Consider the following 20,962-nt stretch of genomic DNA (forward strand, 5'->3'; position numbering starts at 1 on the left):
TTATGGTTAAGTTATCAATAGTACGTTGTTGTTGTACTCTCCTTTGCAAAAGGTAGAAAGCAGAAGCAAAAATCTAAACAAGAAGAAAGCAGACATTGAGAGTAAATAAATCGAAACTGGTAATATCTAGTGAAACCAACGTAAGGACCCAAGAACATTAAATAGCAAAAGCTCAGGAGCTATTAACTTGGACCAAAAGCAAGTAAGCTACCGAATGAAGAAGAACGAGAGAGTTAAGAGTGTCAATATTTCCACACGCCTTGGACTTGAGCCTTTTGGGTTAAGCGGAATATTTCATTGGGTTTGTTAAAAGACCGCTGATTTTGGGTCCATTATAAAGAACTAATACTAAGGCCACCATAACAAGTATAAAATGATAGAAAGAGCAAAGATGGTTTTTGTTTCGGAAATTCTCCTACATTTGTGAGAAATACACATTATACACGTTTTTCATATAGTGGTTACAATTATTAAAATACATATAATTAAATATTAATACTTTATTAAAAAAAATTAGGATCACATAAGTCGTCTCATGTCCCAATGTTCCTATTTGTGACCATCATTAACTCGAATTTTTTAACTGGAGTTCTTAACTTTGGCTAATAGACTGTTTATAGCTTTTTTAGATTTTAACTAAAAATAGTTAAGAACTGTTTATTAAATAAGAGATATAAGAGTCGTTTTTTAACCGAAAAGTATAAAAAAATAAAAAAATATCAAATCATGAGTTAATAACCTTGGCTAAAAAACCGGAGTTAATCGCGCCTATAATCCATTATAGAATTATTTATTTACAGTATATCAAAACCATATATTTATGAATTGTTGCCAGATGATAAGACACGTATCAACCTTAGTTTTGTGACTGTCTCACATTTTTATTATTTAAATGCAAATAGGTTAGTAAAATACGAAAAAGTGAAAAAAGTTAGTAGTTGAATCCAATCAAGTATTTTTAAATATTATCATCATCATCAGATCACCACTAACAACCATTGAATAACACAAAAAGGAAAGTTCTCATGCAATTTCGGAGATATTTGACCCCACAAAAGAAAAATCAGGCGTTACTATATTATATAATCTATTGTTAATATTAATATAATTATTATCATTACACAACACACATGAATACACTAGAGAGAGAGACAAGAGAGAACAGGATATTTACAAAAGCAAAGTCAACTAAACCTTCTCTCTCTCTTCCCTTATTCTCTTTTGCCAGCGCCACCGCCAGATGTTTCTCCGTCGAACCGCCGTCGTCCACATCCTCCTCTTCTTCACCGCAGCATCCTCTTCTCTAGTCGCAGCTCAGAACTCCTCATGTCCTCTCGACTTCTCCATCTTACAACCTTTCAAGCGTCCAAGCCCCGATGGCTCCACCACCTGCCAATACCTCCTCCAAGGCCTCCGTCTCGTCTACTCTCACCACCTCCGTCAGACAGGCTCATTCTCACCGCCTCTCTCCTCCGCCTCCTCTTGCTGGGACGCTCTACAGTCCTCCATCTCCGGGTTCCTCCCTCGCTTTGACGTCAGATCAAGATGCGGTTTCCAGACGCCGTGGATCTCTCAGGGATGTATGAACATCACCACCAGGTCTCAGTTCGAAGCTCTGATCCCTAACTCAACGCTTAGTACGGCTGTGATGAGATGTAACCTCTCTCTTGAGAGTAACACTCCTTGTGCTTCGTGCACTCAGAGCTTGTCAGCGTTTCAGGCTTATCTCACTGGAGCTTCACTAGGAAACGTCTCCGACTGTACTGGCTTTTCTTCGATCTACGGCGCTGCTTTCGCTAACAGGTTCGGTCCTACTGATAAAGGAACTGCTAAATGCTTGTTTCTGCTTGATCTTGCTTCTTCTAGTGGCAACGGCTCCGGTAAGAAGAAGGTGGTGAAGATACTAGTTCCGTTACTTGTTATACTTCTTGTCGCCTCCGGTTTGATTCTATGGTACTATTTAAAGAGAAAGAGAGACTTCAAGATGAGGAGGATGAAGCTGAGGCAGCAGAGAGATAGTTTAGAAGCTGGCACACGGTCCAGGCTAGACTCGATGAGCGAGAGCACTACTCTGGTTAAGTTCACTTTCGAGGAGATCAAGAAAGCCACCAACAACTTCTCCAGGCACAACATCATAGGCAGGGGAGGCTACGGTAACGTGTTCAAGGGAGTCTTGCAAGACGGCACGGAGGTTGCTTTCAAGAGGTTCAAGAACTGTTCGGCTAATGGGGACGCCAACTTCGCTCACGAAGTCGAGGTCATTGCGAGCATACGCCACGTGAATCTTCTGGCACTGAGAGGCTACTGCACGGCGACTACGGCTTACGAAGGTCACCAGAGGATCATAGTGTGTGATCTGGTGAGTAACGGTAGTCTTCACGACCATCTATTCGGAGACTCGGAGACTCACCTTCCCTGGCCTTTAAGGCAGAGGATAGCTCTTGGGATGGCGAGAGGACTGGCTTATCTGCACTACGGCGCGCAGCCTTCGATCATCCATAGGGATATCAAGGCTAGTAACATCCTCTTGGACGAGAGGTTCGAAGCCAAAGTTGCTGACTTCGGGCTAGCCAAGTTCAACCCCGAAGGAATGACGCATATGAGCACGCGTGTCGCGGGCACGATGGGGTACGTAGCTCCCGAGTATGCGCTCTACGGGCAGCTGACGGAGAAGAGCGACGTGTACAGCTTCGGTGTGGTGCTTTTGGAGCTTCTGAGCGGGAGGAAGGCGATTGTGACGGACGAGGAAGGTCAGCCTGTGTCGGTGGCTGACTGGGCCTGGGCCCTTGTCAGAGAAGGGCAGACGTTGGACGTGGTGGAAGACGGGATGCCGGAGAAGGGATCTCCGGAGGTTCTGGAGAAGTATGTGTTGATAGCTGTGCTTTGCTCTCACCCTCAGCTACACGCGAGACCGACGATGGACCAAGTGGTGAAGATGCTGGAGAGTAATGAGTTCACTGTTATCTCTATACCTCAAAGGCCGATCCCTCTGGTGGCTTGTAGGGAGGAGATAGACCGGTCTGTTAGTAGCAGCAGTGGCTCTGGGAAGCTGACTAGTCCCACGGGTTATCAGGCCTTCTCCTTTGGAGCTGATGGGTCTGGACACCACTGAGCTCTGTGTTTTGGTTGGTAACTTGTGAATAGTTGTTAGTGTGTACATTCATTTCATTCTTTGATGGTTCTGTCACTTAAGCATAAGATGTATCGCTCCAATAAATTTATCTTTGTGTAATGCGTTACTATCCAGAGAATTAAGTAGAGATAATAGAAAATCGTACATGTTCGTATATCGTTTTGTCCTTTACTAAGAAGAAGTTGTACATATTTACTGCATCTGATTCTCTTGAGGCATTTAGCTTTTGTTGTTTGCAATGGTGATGCTGATCGCAATCTCGGTGATCTTCTTGCCAGCTACTAGCTGAAAGTGATAGATGAACTTGGTCTATTAGACCCTTCAAAGCCCCCACAGATCACCTATGATAGGGGCATCACCTCCTGTCAAAGATAATCATATCTCACACACACCATAGTTTCAGTTTAGTTATCAGCTCAGGCAACACAAACTAGTGAATTCATATACAAGTATAAATCCTTATGATTGGAAGAGGGCGGTTTATACAAAATACATATACCATCAGTACACCCAGTCAGGGAAACTTCTTCATTAATAATTGGAAGTTATTAACTGACACATCAGCATCCTTAACATGAGCAATAACATATGGGAAGTTCCTCCGCAGCTGTGGAGTAGTTCCGCTGAAGTAGGAAGAGGAAGCTCGAACCACAGTGATGCCTACCGTGGCGATGATATCGGAAACGCACGGATCACCGCGTTTTGGATCCGACAGACCCGAGTTTCAATTCATTAAACCGACCCGAATTCCACTGTGTTGCGCTGAAGCTGCTTTATGGGTGTATGTATTGATTGCGATGTATCTTTGTTACTAATGCTTTGTCCGATGCCCATGCATATTGTGATGCCCGGTGAATTCTGGTTATATGTGTTGTGTTCTTAAGATACACCGTACACGGGTTGTGTGAGTAATTTATGGAGATAGTATGGATCGATTACATGTCAAACACAATTATAATCTTTCCAGTAAGATGAAACAGTTTGTTTGCTTAGGCTGCGTTGATGTGTATCTGTTAGCGGTTAAATATCCTTCCACAGTTTCTTAACCTTATTATATTATTATTTTAACTGAAATCTGTTTTATAAATAAATTTTAATGATGCATAAATAGCTGTGTCAATAACAGAATGACACATGGAAATATACTATCTCTAAATTGTTTGGAAAGGTTCTTGCTAAAGGAACAATTAGACATTTTATCACTTCTTCTTTCTTCTTTCTTGTTTTTTTTTTTATTTTTAATTATATTTTTGTCATATAGTTAAATTTTAACTATGCTTAAATAGCTGTGTTAATAACAAAATGACACAGAGAAAAAAATACTATCTCTAAATCGTGCGGAAAAGTTATTGCTAAAGAAACGATTAGACATTTTATGACTTTCTCTTTCTTGATTTTTTATTTTTAATTATATTTTTGTCAAAAAACACTTATGTAAACAACTAACATTAATGCCGCTCTAGATTTGATCTGTGTTTCTGTTTCTAATATATAAGAACACCTCCGATATAAATATATTAGGAAATTTTTCACTTTTAAAATAAATAAACAATTTAGAAAAATAAAAAAGAGAGTGCAGTGAAACTTCAAAACTACTCCCTCAGGTTCCGGAATCTGTTAGCATCTTATCCTCGGATGCGGCATGAAATTCTTCTACTCTTGCAGGTGGCCTTGGCTGGGTTTGCACGGACTCAGCACATTCACACCGCTTCCAAGGAACAAGGAACATACGCTACATAGCTTCAGCCCTTGCAGCAGAAGCGTTGGTGTTACTCGCAGGTCTCTCGGAGGCTGCTTCATTTGGCATCAAAGATGTAATCTGTTTATCAGATTCAAAAAGTCTCATTGATTTAATTACATGAAACAAAGTTGTGGTTGCTCTTATAGGCATACTCTATGACATTGGCGTGTTGAGTGATTCCTTCAACTCTATCTTCTTTAGTTTCATTTTTCGTGTCTGTAACGAACCAGCAGATAAGCTGGCTAAAAACAGTATGTTTCAGGTGTCGAACAATCTCTCTGAGACTGCTAACTCTGTTTGATTTAAGTGGAATGAATAAAATGATGGTTTGAACAAAAAAAAGAAAAGACAGTGCAGTGAAGTTTTAAAATTGGAGTTTATAGGAAACTCATTAAAACTTTTAAAGTCATGTGTCCACTTATTGTCCACTTATTGATCATTTTAATCTTTTTAGAAAATTAAGATAAAGATATTAATTTGTTTAGATACTTGTTTTTAGATGCTAACCAATAATGTTGCTCTTAACATTACAAAAATCAATATCTTGGATACCATTATCTGATATACGAAAATGATTGTCTTATTGGCTTTGTGCAGGTAAAAAATATTTAGATAGCCCTTTTGTCAAAAAAAAAAAATTAGATAGACAACTAATAAGTAATATCAATACAGACAAAAGTTTTTGATGTCAACAAACAGAAGAAGAATAGAGGACAAATGAGATATTCCTAATTATACAAAAGGAAAATGTCTGTATTATGTGAAAGTGTAAATTGCATTAACTGCGATAATTCATTTATCGTAATAATCCATAGAGTATATACTCCAAAGTTTGGTCGTGTATATAATGCAATGGCATTTTTTTTTTGTAATTCTCGTAATAAGCTAAAGGTTGTTTAGTTTGGAATTTGTAAACAGCTTAAGACTGAAGTGTTGACTAGTAAAAAAATCAACTTAAAAATGATTTTTAATATATACATATACATATATATAGGAGATAAATGAAAGATGGATGATGACATTCGTGATTTATGATCATTCGATTATTTTCTCCAATGAGATTTTCTATGAGTATCCATAACTGGAAAATAAACTTTATAAGTTTATAGTGTTTTTTTCAAATAGTTCTGAATTTTGTCTCTGTAGTGTGGTTTAATTAGTTTTCAGGAACGAATTCAACCCTAACATCAAACTTAGTATTATTTCAACGCCAAAATTACTATCTTGATGTTAGACATTATTTTTAAAAATAAAATTTTAAAATTACTATTAAATTGAAATAAATTTATAAATTTCTCTTATAAGATGCATCTTCCAACATAAATACATAAAATATTTGTTGGTCATAATATATTTCAATTTCAGTGAAGAAACATAGTTACATCTACAAAATGTTACCCATCAACAATATATTGAACCTTGAAAGGTACGTACATATATTATTAGTTTATAAATTTTAAATAATGGAAACTTGGTTACTCATTTATTTTTATTAAATTGTTTAAATATTTTATTTATGTTAATAATTATCTTCAGATTACTTAAATCTTTCATACATTTATAATATAAATATATTTGATTTATCTACAAAAAAGTTGAAAGAGAAATAATTAAATCTATATTTTTGACTAAAATAGGCAGATTTAATTGCCATCATATATCTTTTTTTTTTAATGTTAGACAAAGATAATATTATTTTATTTATTTGTAAATCTATATAATACATTCTTCAAAGAAATGTAAAAATGTAGAAAGACCAAAAACTTCGCCCGCCTATTGTCTCTCTCTCTCTCGCCAAAGCTTTAATGCCGGCCGGAAACAAATAGACTTGAGATTTCGAATCTTGAATCTCGTCCAAGCATATTCCACCTCCTTCCTCGTAACCGGACGACTCGTCGGCGATGTTAGGACGAGACGAAGATCTGGTCCGTACGAAGAGTAGGAGAGGGAGTTTAGGCTCTTCCAGTTACCGGAGTTTGCGCGGAGCTTCTAGAAGCTTCAGAGACGTATTAATTCTTCCGGCAGAGGACAATGTTTGCGGGAGAAGCGAACGGAGAGAGGAAGATGACGTGGAGCTCAAGTGGGCGGCGCTAGAGAGATTACCGACGTACGATAGGCTACGAAAAGGGATGTTGCCGCAACAAACGTCGGTCAACGGGAAGGCTGGGCTTGAAGAAGTTGATCTCACGAAGCTCGCTCCTAAGGAGAAGAAACACCTCATGGAGATTATTTTGAAGTTCGTTGAAGAAGATAACGAGAAGTTTCTCCGTCGATTGAGAGAAAGAACAGACAGGTTTTTTTTGTACTTCTGGTGCTTTTTTTATTTTTTAGTTTGGTCTGTATCCTTCTGACACAAGTACAATATTAAAACAAAACCTAAGTGTTTATGTCTTTTTAGCATTTTTTGAATGGATTTCGTTTTGGTCCGTTTGAGAAAACAGGGTGGGAATCGAAGTGCCGAAGATTGAAGTAAGGTATGAGAATATATCAGTGCAAGGAGATGTACGTAGTGCAAGCAGAGCGCTTCCTACTCTCTTCAACGTCACTTTGAATACACTCGAGGTTCTCAATCCTTTTTTTTATTTATTTTATTAATTATATTCATTCCTTTGAAAAAATAATAGATGCACAATTTTAAAAGATGTTTTAAGAAATTTGTTTTATAATATACGATATTTTTTTCACATATTAGGTAGCTTTCAGTTTTTAATGAAATAAATTAATTTTTAATGATATTTTTAGGATTATCTTTTTACAATGTTAACAAATAACTAAAATTATATTCTTAGAAGAAATAAGCCAAACATAAGATGCCAAGCTGCCAAGATGCTGTAAGATACTTAGATACGAGTTTCAGGAAAAAGATAAAACCTATAACTTCACAAGGTTCTTACGTCTAATGCATTATGCATATAAATGTTCCCTTTTAGTGGGATGAAAGTCTTTTTGTCAACTCGCGATGTTGAAGTCTTATCGGTCCAAATTGTATTTATCTTAATACATTTAGAACATATGTATAAAATGTTAAATTTACTTAATTAATTACGGTTTTGAAATAATTATATTCATTTCTTTATTTTTTTCCTTTCTTTCTATAAACAATGGCCAAGCTTTACTCAATACGTTTTTCTGTTATTTTCTTGTATAGAGCATTCTTGGAATGTTCCACCTCCTTCCATCTAAAAAGAGCAAAATTCAGATACTTAAAAATATCAGTGGCATTGTCAAACCATCAAGGTAAAAATAATTTCATAATGAGACAGTGATCTCTGGTATATATGAAGGAGATATAGTGAGTATTGTTGTTGAACACTCTTGCTTGCAGGATGACGTTATTACTTGGTCCACCAAGTTCAGGGAAAACAACATTTCTACAAGCTTTGGCTGGAAAGCTCGATGACACTCTCCAGGTTTGTTCTCTATCTTAGATATTGATTTAGATGTTTGGTGGTTGAGTTAACATTTCTGTATTAAAAAAAAAACATCTGTATTTATTGGCAAACAGATGTCTGGGAGGATAACTTACTGTGGTCATGAGTTTAGCGAGTTTGTTCCTCAAAAGACATGTGCATACATCAGTCAACATGACCTCCACTTTGGAGAAATGACTGTGAGAGAGACGTTAGATTTTTCTGGACGCTGTCTAGGTGTTGGGACTCGGTACCAGATGCTTACTGAGCTCTCAAGGAAGGAGAGAGAAGCGGGTATAAAGCCAGACCCTGAGATTGATGCATTCATGAAATCTATTGCCATATCAGGGCAAGAAACTAGTTTGGTTACCGACTATGTACTTAAGGTACAGCTTTTCTTGCATCTTCCGTTAATGAATAAAAGAAGTACACATCAGTAGTTAGAGAAATAATTAATTAATATATAAAGGGTAAGAGTTCATCCGCTTATCGCAATCGGGTAATTAGAAACCCATGATAAACTCAAATTTGAATCTTCTTAGTGCTAAAAAGTGAAGAAATGGTGTTTTTAGGCTCATCTTTGGTAAATGCTAACTTTACAGATACTTGGTCTTGACATTTGTGCTGACATACCTGTTGGAGATGAGATGAGACGAGGTGTTTCTGGTGGACAGATGAAGCGTCTAACAACAGGTTAAAACTTTAGTATATTACTTTTATCCCCATGAATAGTTACAGTGTCTATAACATGGATGACTCTTGTCTAAAACTGAGCAGGAGAGATGTTGGTAGGACCAGCAACAGCTCTTTTCATGGATGAAATATCAACAGGATTGGACAGTTCCACAACATTCCAGATTTGCAAGTTCATGAGGCAATTAGTTCATATATCAGATGTTACAATGATCATCTCTCTTCTGCAACCTGCACCAGAGACATTTGAGCTTTTCGACGACATTATCCTGCTCTCAGAGGGACACATTGTCTACCAGGGCCCAAGGGACAAGGTTCTTGAGTTCTTTGAGTACATGGGGTTCCAATGTCCTGAAAGGAAAGGTGTTGCAGACTTTCTGCAAGAAGTCACGTCTAAGAAAGACCAAGAACAGTATTGGAACAGGAGAGAACAACCTTACAGCTATGTCTCAGAGAGTGACTTCTCAAGCGCCTTTAACTCTTTCCACACCGGGCAGCAACTAGCATCAGACATGAGGGTTCCTTATGAAAAAGCTAAAACACATCCTGCTGCGTTAGTGACACAGAAGTATGGTATATCAAACCGGGACCTTTTCAAGGCATGCTTTGATAGAGAATGGCTTCTTATGAAACGCAACTCCTTTGTGTATGTCTTCAAGACGGTCCAGATAACCATCATGTCTTTGATTGCCATGACGGTCTATCTTAGGACAGAAATGCATGTAGGCACGGTGGCAGATGGTCAGAAGTTTTATGGTGCTCTATTTTTCAGCTTGATCAATGTACTCTTTAATGGAATGGTTGAACTAGGTTTCACAGTGATGAGGCTCCCAGTTTTCTACAAGCAGAGGGACTTCTTGTTCTATCCTCCATGGGCTTTCGCCTTACCAGCGTGGCTTCTAAAGATCCCATTATCTCTTATTGAGTCAGGAATATGGATAGCATTTACATATTACACTATAGGTTTTGCTCCTGCTGCTTCCAGGTACATCTACTTGCTTCTAGTGCTCATGAATATCACCAAGGAACTTTCTTTAGAACTAACCAAACTTGTGCCATTAGGTTTTTTCGACAGTTGTTGGCATACTTCTGTGTGAATCAGATGGCACTTTCTTTGTTTAGATTTCTTGGAGCCGTTGGAAGAACAGAAGTTATCTCCAACTCGGTTGGGACCTTCACAATGCTAATTATATATACTCTTGGAGGCTTCATTATTGCTAAAGGTAAGTGTTAATTCTGAAAGTGACTTAAATCTCTATGCACCAATAAAAGGCCAAATTCGTTTTTCTAAAAAGAAAATGAATATCGAGTAAGTATAAATACGGGTTTAAAGAGTTGTATCATATTGTTAATATACAAATCCTAAAACGAATATCCTGGTTTGCTCTCTTAAGTTTCCTTACTTTCTTTGAGGTTAATTCGCTTTTGTTTTCAACAGTAACCATATGGTCACATGTCTTATTACAGAGCATATAACTACAGAATCAAACACCCTTCTCTTGATAGCATCTTTGGTCTGTGAGAGATTGTTAAGCGAAACCATATCTTATATTATCTTTTTTTTATCAGATGATATCCCTCCATGGATGACATGGGCCTATTACATATCCCCTATGATGTACGGACAGACTGCTATTGTTATGAATGAGTTTCTAGATGACAGATGGGGAGCGGTAAGACTTCACCAAGTGATCAAGTCCTCATTTGCTTGACTTCTCTTTGCCTATTGTGATGCAAAATCTGTTATGTTACATGTCGCAGCCCAACAATGATACCCGCATCAATGCAAAAACAGTTGGAGAAGTCCTTCTGAAGAGCCGAGGCTTCGTTACAGAGCCATACTGGTTCTGGATCTGTATCGTGGCGCTACTCGGGTTTTCTTTGTTGTTCAATCTCTTTTACATAATAGCCTTGATGTATTTGAACCGTAAGTGCACTTCCAGCTTTGGACAAGGATCATTTTCTAGTTGAAAGGATCTTGAAAAACATTTATGTATTCTTTCAGCTCTTGGTAACTCCAAAGCTACAGTTGCGGAAGAAGATAAAGACAAACAGAAAGGAACAGAAGGTGAACTCTTTTACCTCTTTTACGTTTGAGTGTTCTGTCTTTTCACTTTACACAATGTGCCTAGGTTTCTGATTCTACTGAGAATCTGTGCAGGTTCTCTTGTGGAACTAAGTAGCCGTTCAAGTAATGGACCGAAGAGAGGAATGGTTTTACCTTTCCAACCACTTTCTCTTGCATTCAACAATGTGAACTACTACGTGGACATGCCTGCAGTAAGTAAATTACACGTCTCAGTTACATCTCTACAATTAAAGTTTCATTCATTGTTTCCCTTAAAACATTGCAGGAAATGAAAGCTCAGGGAGTTGAAGGGGATCGCCTCCAGTTACTAAGAGACGTTGGTGGAGCTTTCAGGCCAGGCATATTGACTGCATTGGTTGGTGTCAGTGGTGCAGGTAAGACAACCTTAATGGATGTCTTGGCCGGCAGGAAAACAGGAGGCAACGTCGAAGGGAGTATTAGCATATCCGGTTATCCAAAGAACCAATCAACATTTGCCAGAGTCTCTGGTTACTGTGAACAAAATGACATCCATTCTCCACATGTTACAGTTTATGAATCCCTCATATATTCAGCTTGGCTTCGTCTTTCCGTAGATATAGATGCCAAAACACGAGAGGTATGTACAGGACCGGTCCTGACATTTCGGGGACTATAGGCAATTTAGTAAGGCTGGTAACATATTTTTCCTATTTATGTGAATGATAGATGTTTGTTGAGGAAGTGATGGAGTTAGTGGAGCTAAAACCTCTTAGAAACTCTATAGTTGGACTTCCTGGAGTTGATGGGCTTTCAACAGAACAGAGAAAGAGGCTCACTATTGCAGTTGAATTGGTTGCTAACCCTTCTATTATTTTCATGGACGAGCCTACATCTGGTCTTGATGCAAGAGCTGCTGCCATTGTTATGCGTACAGTTAGAAACACTGTTGATACAGGAAGAACTGTTGTTTGTACCATTCACCAGCCTAGCATCGACATTTTCGAATCCTTTGATGAGGTTTTGCTTCCAGTCACTCTATACTTTTGAGTCTCAAAACCAGTATACAGTTGTTGAATCATCTTTGGGTTAATGCAGCTTCTGTTGATGAAACGTGGAGGGCAAGTTATATATGCTGGAAGTCTAGGGCATCAGTCACAAAAACTCATTGAATACTTTGAGGTAGTCTAATCATTTTTTAACCATCTATTGGCCTTATGTATTTGTGACACATATCTAATACTACTTGCAGGCTGTTGAAGGGGTTCCAAAGATCAAGGACGGATACAATCCAGCTACATGGATGCTTGATGTCACTACTCCTTCAATGGAGTCACAAATGAGCTTGGACTTTGCTCAAATATTCACCAACTCCTCTCTTTATCGGTATGTTCAAGAAAGACAGTTACTACTATTAGTACTACACCAGAGTATTAAACTGTCTGAAAACTCGTAGGAGAAACCAGGAACTCATCAAAGAGCTCAGTACTCCACCACCTGGATCAAATGATCTCTACTTCCCAACTAAGTACTCACAACCGTTTTGGACACAAACCAAAGCTTGCTTGTGGAAACAGTATTGGTCAAACTGGAGATTCCCTCAGTACAATTCCATCAGGTTTCTCATGACTATAGCCTTTGGCGTCTTATTTGGTTTGATCTTCTGGCAAACAGGAACGAAAATGTAAGGCTCCTTTCTTATGTAACTATCATTTTATCAAAAAACCGTGACTGATTCATCCCATAAAACAGAGAGAAAGAGCAAGACCTTAATAACTTCTTTGGAGCCATGTATGCTGCTGTACTGTTCCTCGGTGCCACCAACGCTGCAGCAGTTCAACCTGTAATAGCCATTGAGAGAACTGTTTTCTACCGCGAAAAAGCTGCTGGAATGTACTCAGCCATCCCTTATGCAATTTCCAAGGTTGCTGTGGAGATCATGTACAACACGATTCAGACAGGAGTTTACACGTTAATCCTTTACTCAATGATAGGATACGACTGGACGGTGACCAAGTTCTTCTGGTTCTACTACTACATGTTAACAAGCTTCATCTACTTCACTCTATATGGTATGATGCTTATGGCCTTGACAACAAACCCTCAAATCGCTGGAATCTGCATGTCCTTCTTCGTCGTTCTTTGGAATCTTTTCTCCGGTTTCCTCATCCCTAGACCGGTAACATTATTAAGAAAGTTACATCAATCAATAATCATATGAAAAAGAGTGTCACTAACCTTTTAAGTTCTGGTGACAAACGCAGCAAATACCGATATGGTGGAGATGGTACTACTGGGCAACACCAGTGGCTTGGACACTGTATGGAATCATTACATCTCAAGTAGGAGACAAGGATTCTATAGTGCAGATCACTGGTGTTGGAGACATGAGTCTCAAAACGTTGCTCAAGAATGGCTTCGGATTCGAACATGACTTCTTACCAGTTGTAGCTGCTGTCCACATTGCATGGATACTGCTCTTTGCCTTTGTCTTTGCTTATGGTATTAAGTTCATCAACTTCCAAAGAAGGTGAAGAAACCTTTGTACAACATAGTTGAAAATCTTTGTATGTTTGAAGTTGTTGAAATCATTTAATTTTCTTTGTTGCTAGTATTTGGTTAGTAACAATAATAACACCTTATGTTACCAAATTATACTTTAAATATTATTTCTTTTCTCAAAACTACTACCATTAATTTGTCTACTAAGTGATACGATATGAACACTTGCTTGGTTCCAAAAACATTATTCTTTGAGAGGCAAATCTGCAGAGAACTGTTACAGATACATGTGAAAGCTTAAGAGAATGGAAGATGATAACAAAGCCTACTCTCTTTATACCGCGAAAATTTGAAGAAAAACGCAAAGCAAAACAGTTGCGTTGGTTTGAGACTGTTCAATGAAAGGCTTGCGTTGAAACACCGAGCTGATGGAGAACACTGGTCGGGGAAGATGATGAGGAAGATCTCAGGGCTTCAGCCAATGGTCCTCCCATGTGATGGTGGTTGTGGTTGGTACCTCCACCGCTCCACCAGCTCATGTTTTGCTGGTCCCTCCCAATGTTGTTGCTCCTAGCTTCCTCTTCATTACCAGTGGACAGCTTCAGAGAGACGTCTGAGGAAGAGTTTCCAGGCATAGAGATGGAGAGACAAGTGGCTGAGCTCATGGGGCTTGAACTATTGTCGGCTTCAGAACGAGGCCAATCATCAAAGAAGTGCCTCAAGATGTGGCCTCCGTCTGATCCATTGCTCCCAAATCCATAATGGGACTCGTATGGCCTCTTGTTGTTGTTGCTTTCTTGTTTCACCTCTGAGCAACTGTTATCAAATCACAAAGCAAAATATTGTCAACAGAGATTCCACAATTAGGCTTAACAACAACATAGTTGGAAGCGTTTCCAATATTTTAAATGCAGGTTGTTAAGAATAGTACAGTTTATTATTGTTATTGTTAGTAATCAGTTTTGTATCATGTGATGTGTGTGGATAGGGAAAGTGGGTGCAGAAGAATCTAAATGCTTTAACTTTTTGTTCTGCAAGATATGAGACATTGATGGGTCAGCTTTCACTAAGGTCCTACCATTCCTTTGTTCTGTATCTAAAGTCTCTCTCTCTTTCTGTTTGAAAAGTTTCACAGCTAGCTTCACATAATAGATTCTATCAAATCCAGTGTTATCATTATTATCTGTCAATAATAGAAAAGCCAGCAAATAAAGAAGCCTAAAATCATAAGGATGTGTCTCTCAGTTTCCAACATTACCCCTCTCTCCACAACATAACTTCACATTCAGTGTATGATGAATATACAAACCCAAGTTGTGTGTCATTTAGTTGTTAAATATCAGAACCAATCTTGAGTTTCCAAAAAATCTTTAAATGGTGAAATTCAACTGTCTCAAGTCTTTAACCAAAAGCTTATTGTCTTAATGCTTTTGACCAACAAAGATCAAGAACTAAAAACAGACATGAAACAAACAGTCATTTAATTACCTTTGACTTGAGAAGAAGAAGCTAGATGATCCACCTTGACCCACTTCCTCACCACCGCCAAAAGCAAAGGAGGATGGTGTTGATGACGGTGCCGCTGTGGCTGGGGAAGCCATGGAAGTGGTGGTGGTAGCATTGACTATGGGAGTTTCCACAGGCTTTCTTGAACGGTTGCGGCCACGGTGCATGTGGCGCTCGCAGTACTTGTGGCCAACGAAGACGTCCCTTGAACATCTCCACTTCTTACCATCAGTTCTCCTGCATCTCCCTGGCTCAGGATCCATCGCCCCCCTCCCCAAATACCCTGTTTTCCCATATCACAGATGAGATCACGAATAGAGATTATATGAAATTATATACTTAAAATTGTTTAAACAAAATCAAGAACCCATCACATGCTTCTTCAAGATTTACAAAATAAAATAATACTAAATCTTGGGAACATAACTCCAGCAACAACATCACAGAACCCATGCATCACATATATAAAATATATTAAATTTTCTCTTCAAACAAGGAGGAAGTGATTTAAATAAAGAATAAAAGAAGCATATTCTCATGATGAATGAAACCAAGAAAGGAGAAAGAGAGAGAGAGACTAACAAGCAGGCTGGTAATGAGGTAGGTGGTGAAGAAAGTAGGAAGGAGATAGATGGAGAAGACTTTTCTTGATTGGTAGAAGGAGCTCTTGTGGAACAGCAGCTCCAGCCAGCATGTACCTGTAGATCAGTGCCTGTAGTTCAAGCTCTTGCCACTGTGCCGAGCTAAAGAAACTCCCCATCTCTACAGAACAACAACAAAATGGATGTCATTTGTTTGACTCTACCGAGCGAAAAGTCTCTCTTAATTTTCAGAAAAATGAGGAAAGAAAAGACTCACTGGAGAACCTGGAAGAAGAATCAGGACATAAGGAGGAGAGTTTAGAAGACGCAGGTTCAGGGGCAAAGAGTGGAAGAACAGTAGAAGTTGCAGTTTGGGACTGAATCGGATCAAAGGCATGTCTTGGTATCTTAGCTGCAGAAGGTTGTGGTTCTGACTCTGTCTGCACCTGCTTGCTCCTCCATTGTTTCAGTTGCAAATCCATGGGAAAGAGAGAGTGTTGGCTACTTTTTCCAGGGTCTGGTTTTAAATAGCAGAAAAGTCTCTGTTGGGGGGGATGTGAAGAGCAAAAGAAGAAAGAGAACAAAGCTTTTTACTAAGGAATAGCTGCACCTTGCAGCTTTGTTCTTTGCAGTCAGTTTCTGTATCTGACCTTCTTCTGCAGAGAGAGAGAAGGGGAAAGAGGTTTTTATTTAGGGCACTTGAAACTTGAGAGGAAAAGACAGTGAGACGAGACAGATGGGGGGAGAAAACTATACGGTAAAAGACTATAAGAACAACAACTATTAAACTTTATTAATGGGGTTCACAAATCTTCATTAATCTATGATTATTAAATTATAGTTTATGTCTTCATTAATCTATTAAACTATTAATCTTCATTAATCTATTAATAATATTAGTATAATAAAGCAAGTCAGAAAACACATAAAGAACCACACTCCGAGATGAAGATCGAGAGATAGTAACCTGCATCTGCCTTGGAAATAGCACTTGAATAATCTGTATTTCTTTAAATTAGTTTATTGAGAAAAAAACAATAGCCTGATTAGTGAGAAAATAATAGTCCTTTTTTTTTTGTCAAACAGAAAATAATAGTCCTTAATCAGATATATTATGACACGGGCGTTACTTCGATATGATTTGCAGTTGCATTTGATGACAAACCAAACGACATTAAGTTCAAGTTAAATTCATACTATTAAATCATATGGCACTGAGTATACTTTTCAGTTCTGTGTTTCTATTTTGACCCTTTAAATTGTGTAGCTTCCTCTATATTTGTTTTATCCATAGATCTCTATCTAGATGTTCAACACCATAAAATCGGAGTTTCGATCTTTAGAAAAAAAATAAAATTATGCGAATTAATGAAATAAATACTTATAAAAAATCTGCAGCATAGCACAAAAAATACCACCAAACGTAGATCTTATAAAACGGTTCAAATGATGTATTCAGACATGAATCATTATAAGACATGTCGCATATAGAATCGTCTTATCGTTTATAATCGCATTATCCAGTGTTAAAAAAAAAATTTATCTAGATTTCTGCTGTAACATTAATTACATGGAACATGTTGAATTATCTGTGGAATCAATTGAAATCTAATATAATTAAAACACAAATACACTTATAAATTAACCATTACAACTTTAATTTATTTACACCTCAATACTATTAAACTAATAACTAACATAACTTTATCATTATTTATCTTTTTTCTAATTTAATAGACAATTACCTAAACTGAATTCACAACAAATTTATGATAACTTTAAAATTTAATTAATATATCATAATTCAAGATCAATATATTTAGGATCCGTAATTTGGTAAGTCTCAAATTAAAAAAAAAGTACTTAATAAATTTTAGCATATAAAATAACAAAACTATTATATAATCACTACTTTCCCAAAATTTAATTAGTTTCAATTTTTCTTAAAATAAATTTTACTAATTAATAAATATATACATATATATATATATATGTGTGTGTGTTTTTATAAGTCAGACGCATCAAAATTTAAATAGATTTTTTAGATTAATACTGAAAATTAATTTTCATATTGTTATAAAGATGAATATGTCTGATATTTTGATTTTAGAATGAAAACGAGTGTCATTAATTAACTAATATGATAAAAAGTAATACAATGTTAAATGTAAAACAATAATTAATTTACATGAACATAAAATAACATTTAAAAGCCACCTAAACTGATTTAGATATCCATTTAACAAATTTAGAACACACTATCATTTTAAACTATGTAGTTATATTTCTTATTATTTATTAGTATTAACTAAAAACTAAAATAATCATTATATAATATAAAATGAAATATGAATTGTTCCGTTAATATATTATTGGCACTAGCTAGCATCTTTCCATATATATTGCAATTTGTTCAACTTGCAATTTCTATTTTATCGACAAAATTCAATAGGAATGCTTCACACATCCTGAAGGTATGAAGGCCTTGAGTTCCGAGTGAAGTGAACAAGATACAAAGAAAAAACTACTTTGTCTTCTAGCAGTCGGCGTCTATTTGAATAACTCACTGCATGCAGCCCAAAATAAGTCAGTTACTATTTAAGCAATTGCCATTTTTGAAACCGAAACCAAGGTCGTAGGTTAAAATTTTGGCAAATTTTTGGTTTAGTCTGTCAAAGGTTTATTTAGAACATCGCTAATGTGTTTATTTCCTTTTTCCTTTCGAAATGAATTAATTGAATCTCAATCCAACTCTGTCATGTTACTCTATTTTTAGAGCAATCAAATTTTTATTAGAAAATGAGTTCTGTTTGAAAAAAAATTCAGTCTGAAGTCTTTTAAATTTTTTTAAAAGAGAATGAGTTTTTACAATCTGTTCCTTCCAATTATAAAATTCACGACTCAAAGGAGTTGGAGAGAGATGCAATAAGAAAAGAGAAGAAGCAGGTGGGACTGTGTCAGAAACTTTGAAGTGAGGAAAGCATAAAAGTGAGTAACACAAGTGGGTGGTGAGGGTTTCTCTCTAAAATTTTCTTACAGTGATCATCTCTGATTTGACTACACATAGTACTCGTTTTCACTTTTACCCCTTAATTCTCTATTTTTCACCTTTTTAACCTCCAAAATCTTTATTCACACTTACTCCCCTCACACCAAACAAACATTTAAAAAACTACCTATTCTTCTTCAACCCGAGCGCATTTCATTGTCGTCTTTGTAACTTTGTTAATAATCTTTTCTATCGTTTTCATTCGTATTTTCTTACGTCAGCTAGAGACGTTTGTTTATGTCATGTTTTTCTTTAAATCCATTGATTTCACAAATTACAGGTAGATACATCATTAAAATTAACATAACGAATTATTGTGATGTTATACAATCGAATCTAAAACGAAATCGTAATATACAAAATTTGAGGAAGGACAGAGAATAAGAAGGAAGAGGCAAAGGATACAGGAGGACCGAGAGTTCACATGTCCGAGACAAGACAAATACGTTTTTCCTGACACAAATCTGTCAGAGACCAGTTTTAATTTTATTATTAATAAAATGCCTTTTGTTTTGTTGTATGAGAAAGAAACGTATATTATTATGTCAATATTACAAACTAGAAGGGTCCGAGTCAGGCCACATGGGTCCCACTTTTTGGACAAATTTTGCTAATTATGTTTTGTAGTAAAAGGCAAGTCACGCCGGCACGCGATCCCTCACGTGATCCCACGTGCTTTATTATTCTTACTCTCTTACGTTTACGTTTAGGCATGGGTATTCGAAATCCCAAAGTTTTATCTATTTTTTCGGTTTGTCAAAATCAGCTTCATTTTAGATGTATAAAAATTTGGTTTAGAACCGATTCGGATTCTATCGAGTTTTAGGTCAGGGTTAATAAGTCTTTAAAGAACCAGTATAACTCCATATACTTTCGTGTTCGAGTCCATATATTTTCGTGTTTGAATCCTAATCGGTACTTCGATTTAAAAGTACATGATTTATATCTACTTTTTAATTAAAATATAAGTAAAATCTGTTCTTCGGTTTTAAAATACTTGATTTGTATCTATTATATAACTAAAATATAAGTAAATCAATTTAAAAATAAGAAAAAAATATTAAATATGATCATTCAAAATCAAACGAAAGATAAACACAGTTATTAATAAAAAAAATCAAATATATGAAAGTATAAAATAAAAACCAAGTTCTCATGAAATGGAAAAATATTATTCAATAAAAATTAAAATTAAAATCTAAAAATTTCATGCTTCAACCGCCACCTTCAACATCAATATTCATGTAATAAATAATTATTTTAGATGTTAAATAATATCTTAGTGTATTTTGGATACATATTCGGAATTAAAATCATGTTTAGTATAAAAAAAAATTTGAATGTTGAATGTTTTGGATTCTAACGGATATCTATTTAGATTCAATTCAAATAATATTCATAACCCGAAATATCATAAAACAAGATATATTCGATATTTATGTCGAGTTCGGATTGGTTCTGATTAATTTTTATCGGATTTGGTTCAGTTCGGGTTTTCGGATTTGGTTTATTTAGGTCCTACTTACGCCTCCCTCTCTTTGCTTCTTCTTTTTTGTTAGGTAAGGAATTTTATTTTATTTTTCATTATGTCAATTTACCGAATCATATTTTGATTTACAAATCTTTCCCTTTTGTTTTTGTTTCCCCTCACGTGTGTTATTTGATCTTTGTGTGTTTAAAAGATGATATTTGCGAAATACGAATCTACACGACTGCGAAACATTTCTAGCGGTCTGGTTATACTTTGATATACCATACATATAGAAAAATATAATCACGTGATCGCAAATGTTTTTTAGGTGTAACATTTATGTTTACTAACATTACGTATACATATGCCTACATTTGTATTGCCCAAAAATAAAATGCCTACATTTGTAAATGTAAATTTCTATTTCCCTACTGGTTATATAGTCAATTAACTACAGCCACAATAAAGTCTACTTCTAAACTTGGACCAGGACCTACTTTAATAATTTGAAGACAAAAAACTAAAAGAAATAAGAAAAGGTATCTAAGTGCATGACCGCACGTGTCAACATGCAGAGATCAAACATGCGATCTTTTAAATAAACTAAAAAATCCAATGTAAAGACTACTTTGCCTTCATGACATGCCAATCTCTTGGTATCTTTTTAAATCAGTATCCGAAACAAGTTGTTTTGAAAAACATCAACCATCAACTAGGTCTACTTGACTCTATAAATCGAAACTACCATGTGAACTTATTCCAAAAGAACATTAATTTGTTTTCCTATGTTTATAGAGAGGCTTCACGCACTAGATCCATAATTTCCTCG

The 20,962-nt window shown here is 36.4% G+C and overlaps 3 protein-coding genes across 3 annotated transcripts; 2 read left to right on the top strand and 1 right to left on the bottom strand.

The window, feature by feature from the left end:
* Positions 1 to 128: 128 nt before the first annotated feature.
* LOC103857620 (probable LRR receptor-like serine/threonine-protein kinase RKF3) lies at positions 129 to 3,287 on the top strand. The gene has a single exon (XM_009134829.2). It carries the CDS (start codon positions 1,241 to 1,243, stop codon positions 3,110 to 3,112), a length of 1,872 nt encoding a protein of 623 aa, XP_009133077.1. The 5' UTR covers positions 129 to 1,240; the 3' UTR covers positions 3,113 to 3,287.
* Positions 3,288 to 3,579: 292 nt separating this feature from the next.
* On the top strand, positions 3,580 to 13,681 carry LOC103857621 (ABC transporter G family member 34). Its single transcript, XM_009134830.3, has 19 exons — positions 3,580 to 7,167; positions 7,316 to 7,436; positions 8,023 to 8,111; positions 8,200 to 8,284; positions 8,380 to 8,670; positions 8,887 to 8,977; positions 9,062 to 9,962; positions 10,040 to 10,200; positions 10,547 to 10,650; positions 10,739 to 10,904; positions 10,983 to 11,045; positions 11,139 to 11,257; positions 11,332 to 11,664; positions 11,754 to 12,044; positions 12,123 to 12,206; positions 12,277 to 12,410; positions 12,481 to 12,708; positions 12,777 to 13,203; positions 13,289 to 13,681. Exons 1-19 carry the CDS (start codon positions 6,776 to 6,778, stop codon positions 13,556 to 13,558), a joined length of 4,350 nt encoding a protein of 1,449 aa, XP_009133078.1. The 5' UTR covers positions 3,580 to 6,775; the 3' UTR covers positions 13,559 to 13,681.
* A 59-nt stretch (positions 13,682 to 13,740) lies between these two features.
* On the bottom strand, positions 13,741 to 16,335 carry LOC103857622 (growth-regulating factor 3). Its single transcript, XM_009134833.3, has 4 exons — positions 15,891 to 16,335; positions 15,615 to 15,794; positions 15,015 to 15,315; positions 13,741 to 14,342 (listed from the first exon to the last, which is right to left on the bottom strand). Exons 1-4 carry the CDS (start codon positions 16,093 to 16,095, stop codon positions 13,922 to 13,924), a joined length of 1,107 nt encoding a protein of 368 aa, XP_009133081.1. The 5' UTR covers positions 16,096 to 16,335; the 3' UTR covers positions 13,741 to 13,921.
* Between the last annotated feature and the right edge of the window lie 4,627 nt (positions 16,336 to 20,962).

This window comes from Brassica rapa, chromosome A03 (genome assembly GCF_000309985.2).
Source record: "Brassica rapa cultivar Chiifu-401-42 chromosome A03, CAAS_Brap_v3.01, whole genome shotgun sequence".
In the NCBI taxonomy this organism is placed as follows: domain Eukaryota; kingdom Viridiplantae; phylum Streptophyta; class Magnoliopsida; order Brassicales; family Brassicaceae; genus Brassica; species Brassica rapa.

Coding starts and splice junctions, on each gene's coding strand:
- LOC103857620 (XM_009134829.2), top strand. CDS start 1,241: ATGTTTCTCCGTCGAACCGCCGTCGTCCACATCCTCCTCTTCTTCACC.
- LOC103857621 (XM_009134830.3), top strand. CDS start 6,776: ATGTTAGGACGAGACGAAGATCTGGTCCGTACGAAGAGTAGGAGAGGG. Junction 7,168..7,315: donor TTGAGAGAAAGAACAGACAG/GTTTTTTTTGTA, acceptor TTGAGAAAACAG/GGTGGGAATCGAAGTGCCGA. Junction 11,258..11,331: donor ACTACGTGGACATGCCTGCA/GTAAGTAAATTA, acceptor AAAACATTGCAG/GAAATGAAAGCTCAGGGAGT.
- LOC103857622 (XM_009134833.3), bottom strand. CDS start 16,095: ATGGATTTGCAACTGAAACAATGGAGGAGCAAGCAGGTGCAGACAGAG. Junction 15,795..15,890: donor TTCTTCTTCCAGGTTCTCCA/GTGAGTCTTTTC, acceptor GTTGTTCTGTAG/AGATGGGGAGTTTCTTTAGC. Junction 15,316..15,614: donor ACCTCATTACCAGCCTGCTT/GTTAGTCTCTCT, acceptor ATGGGAAAACAG/GGTATTTGGGGAGGGGGGCG.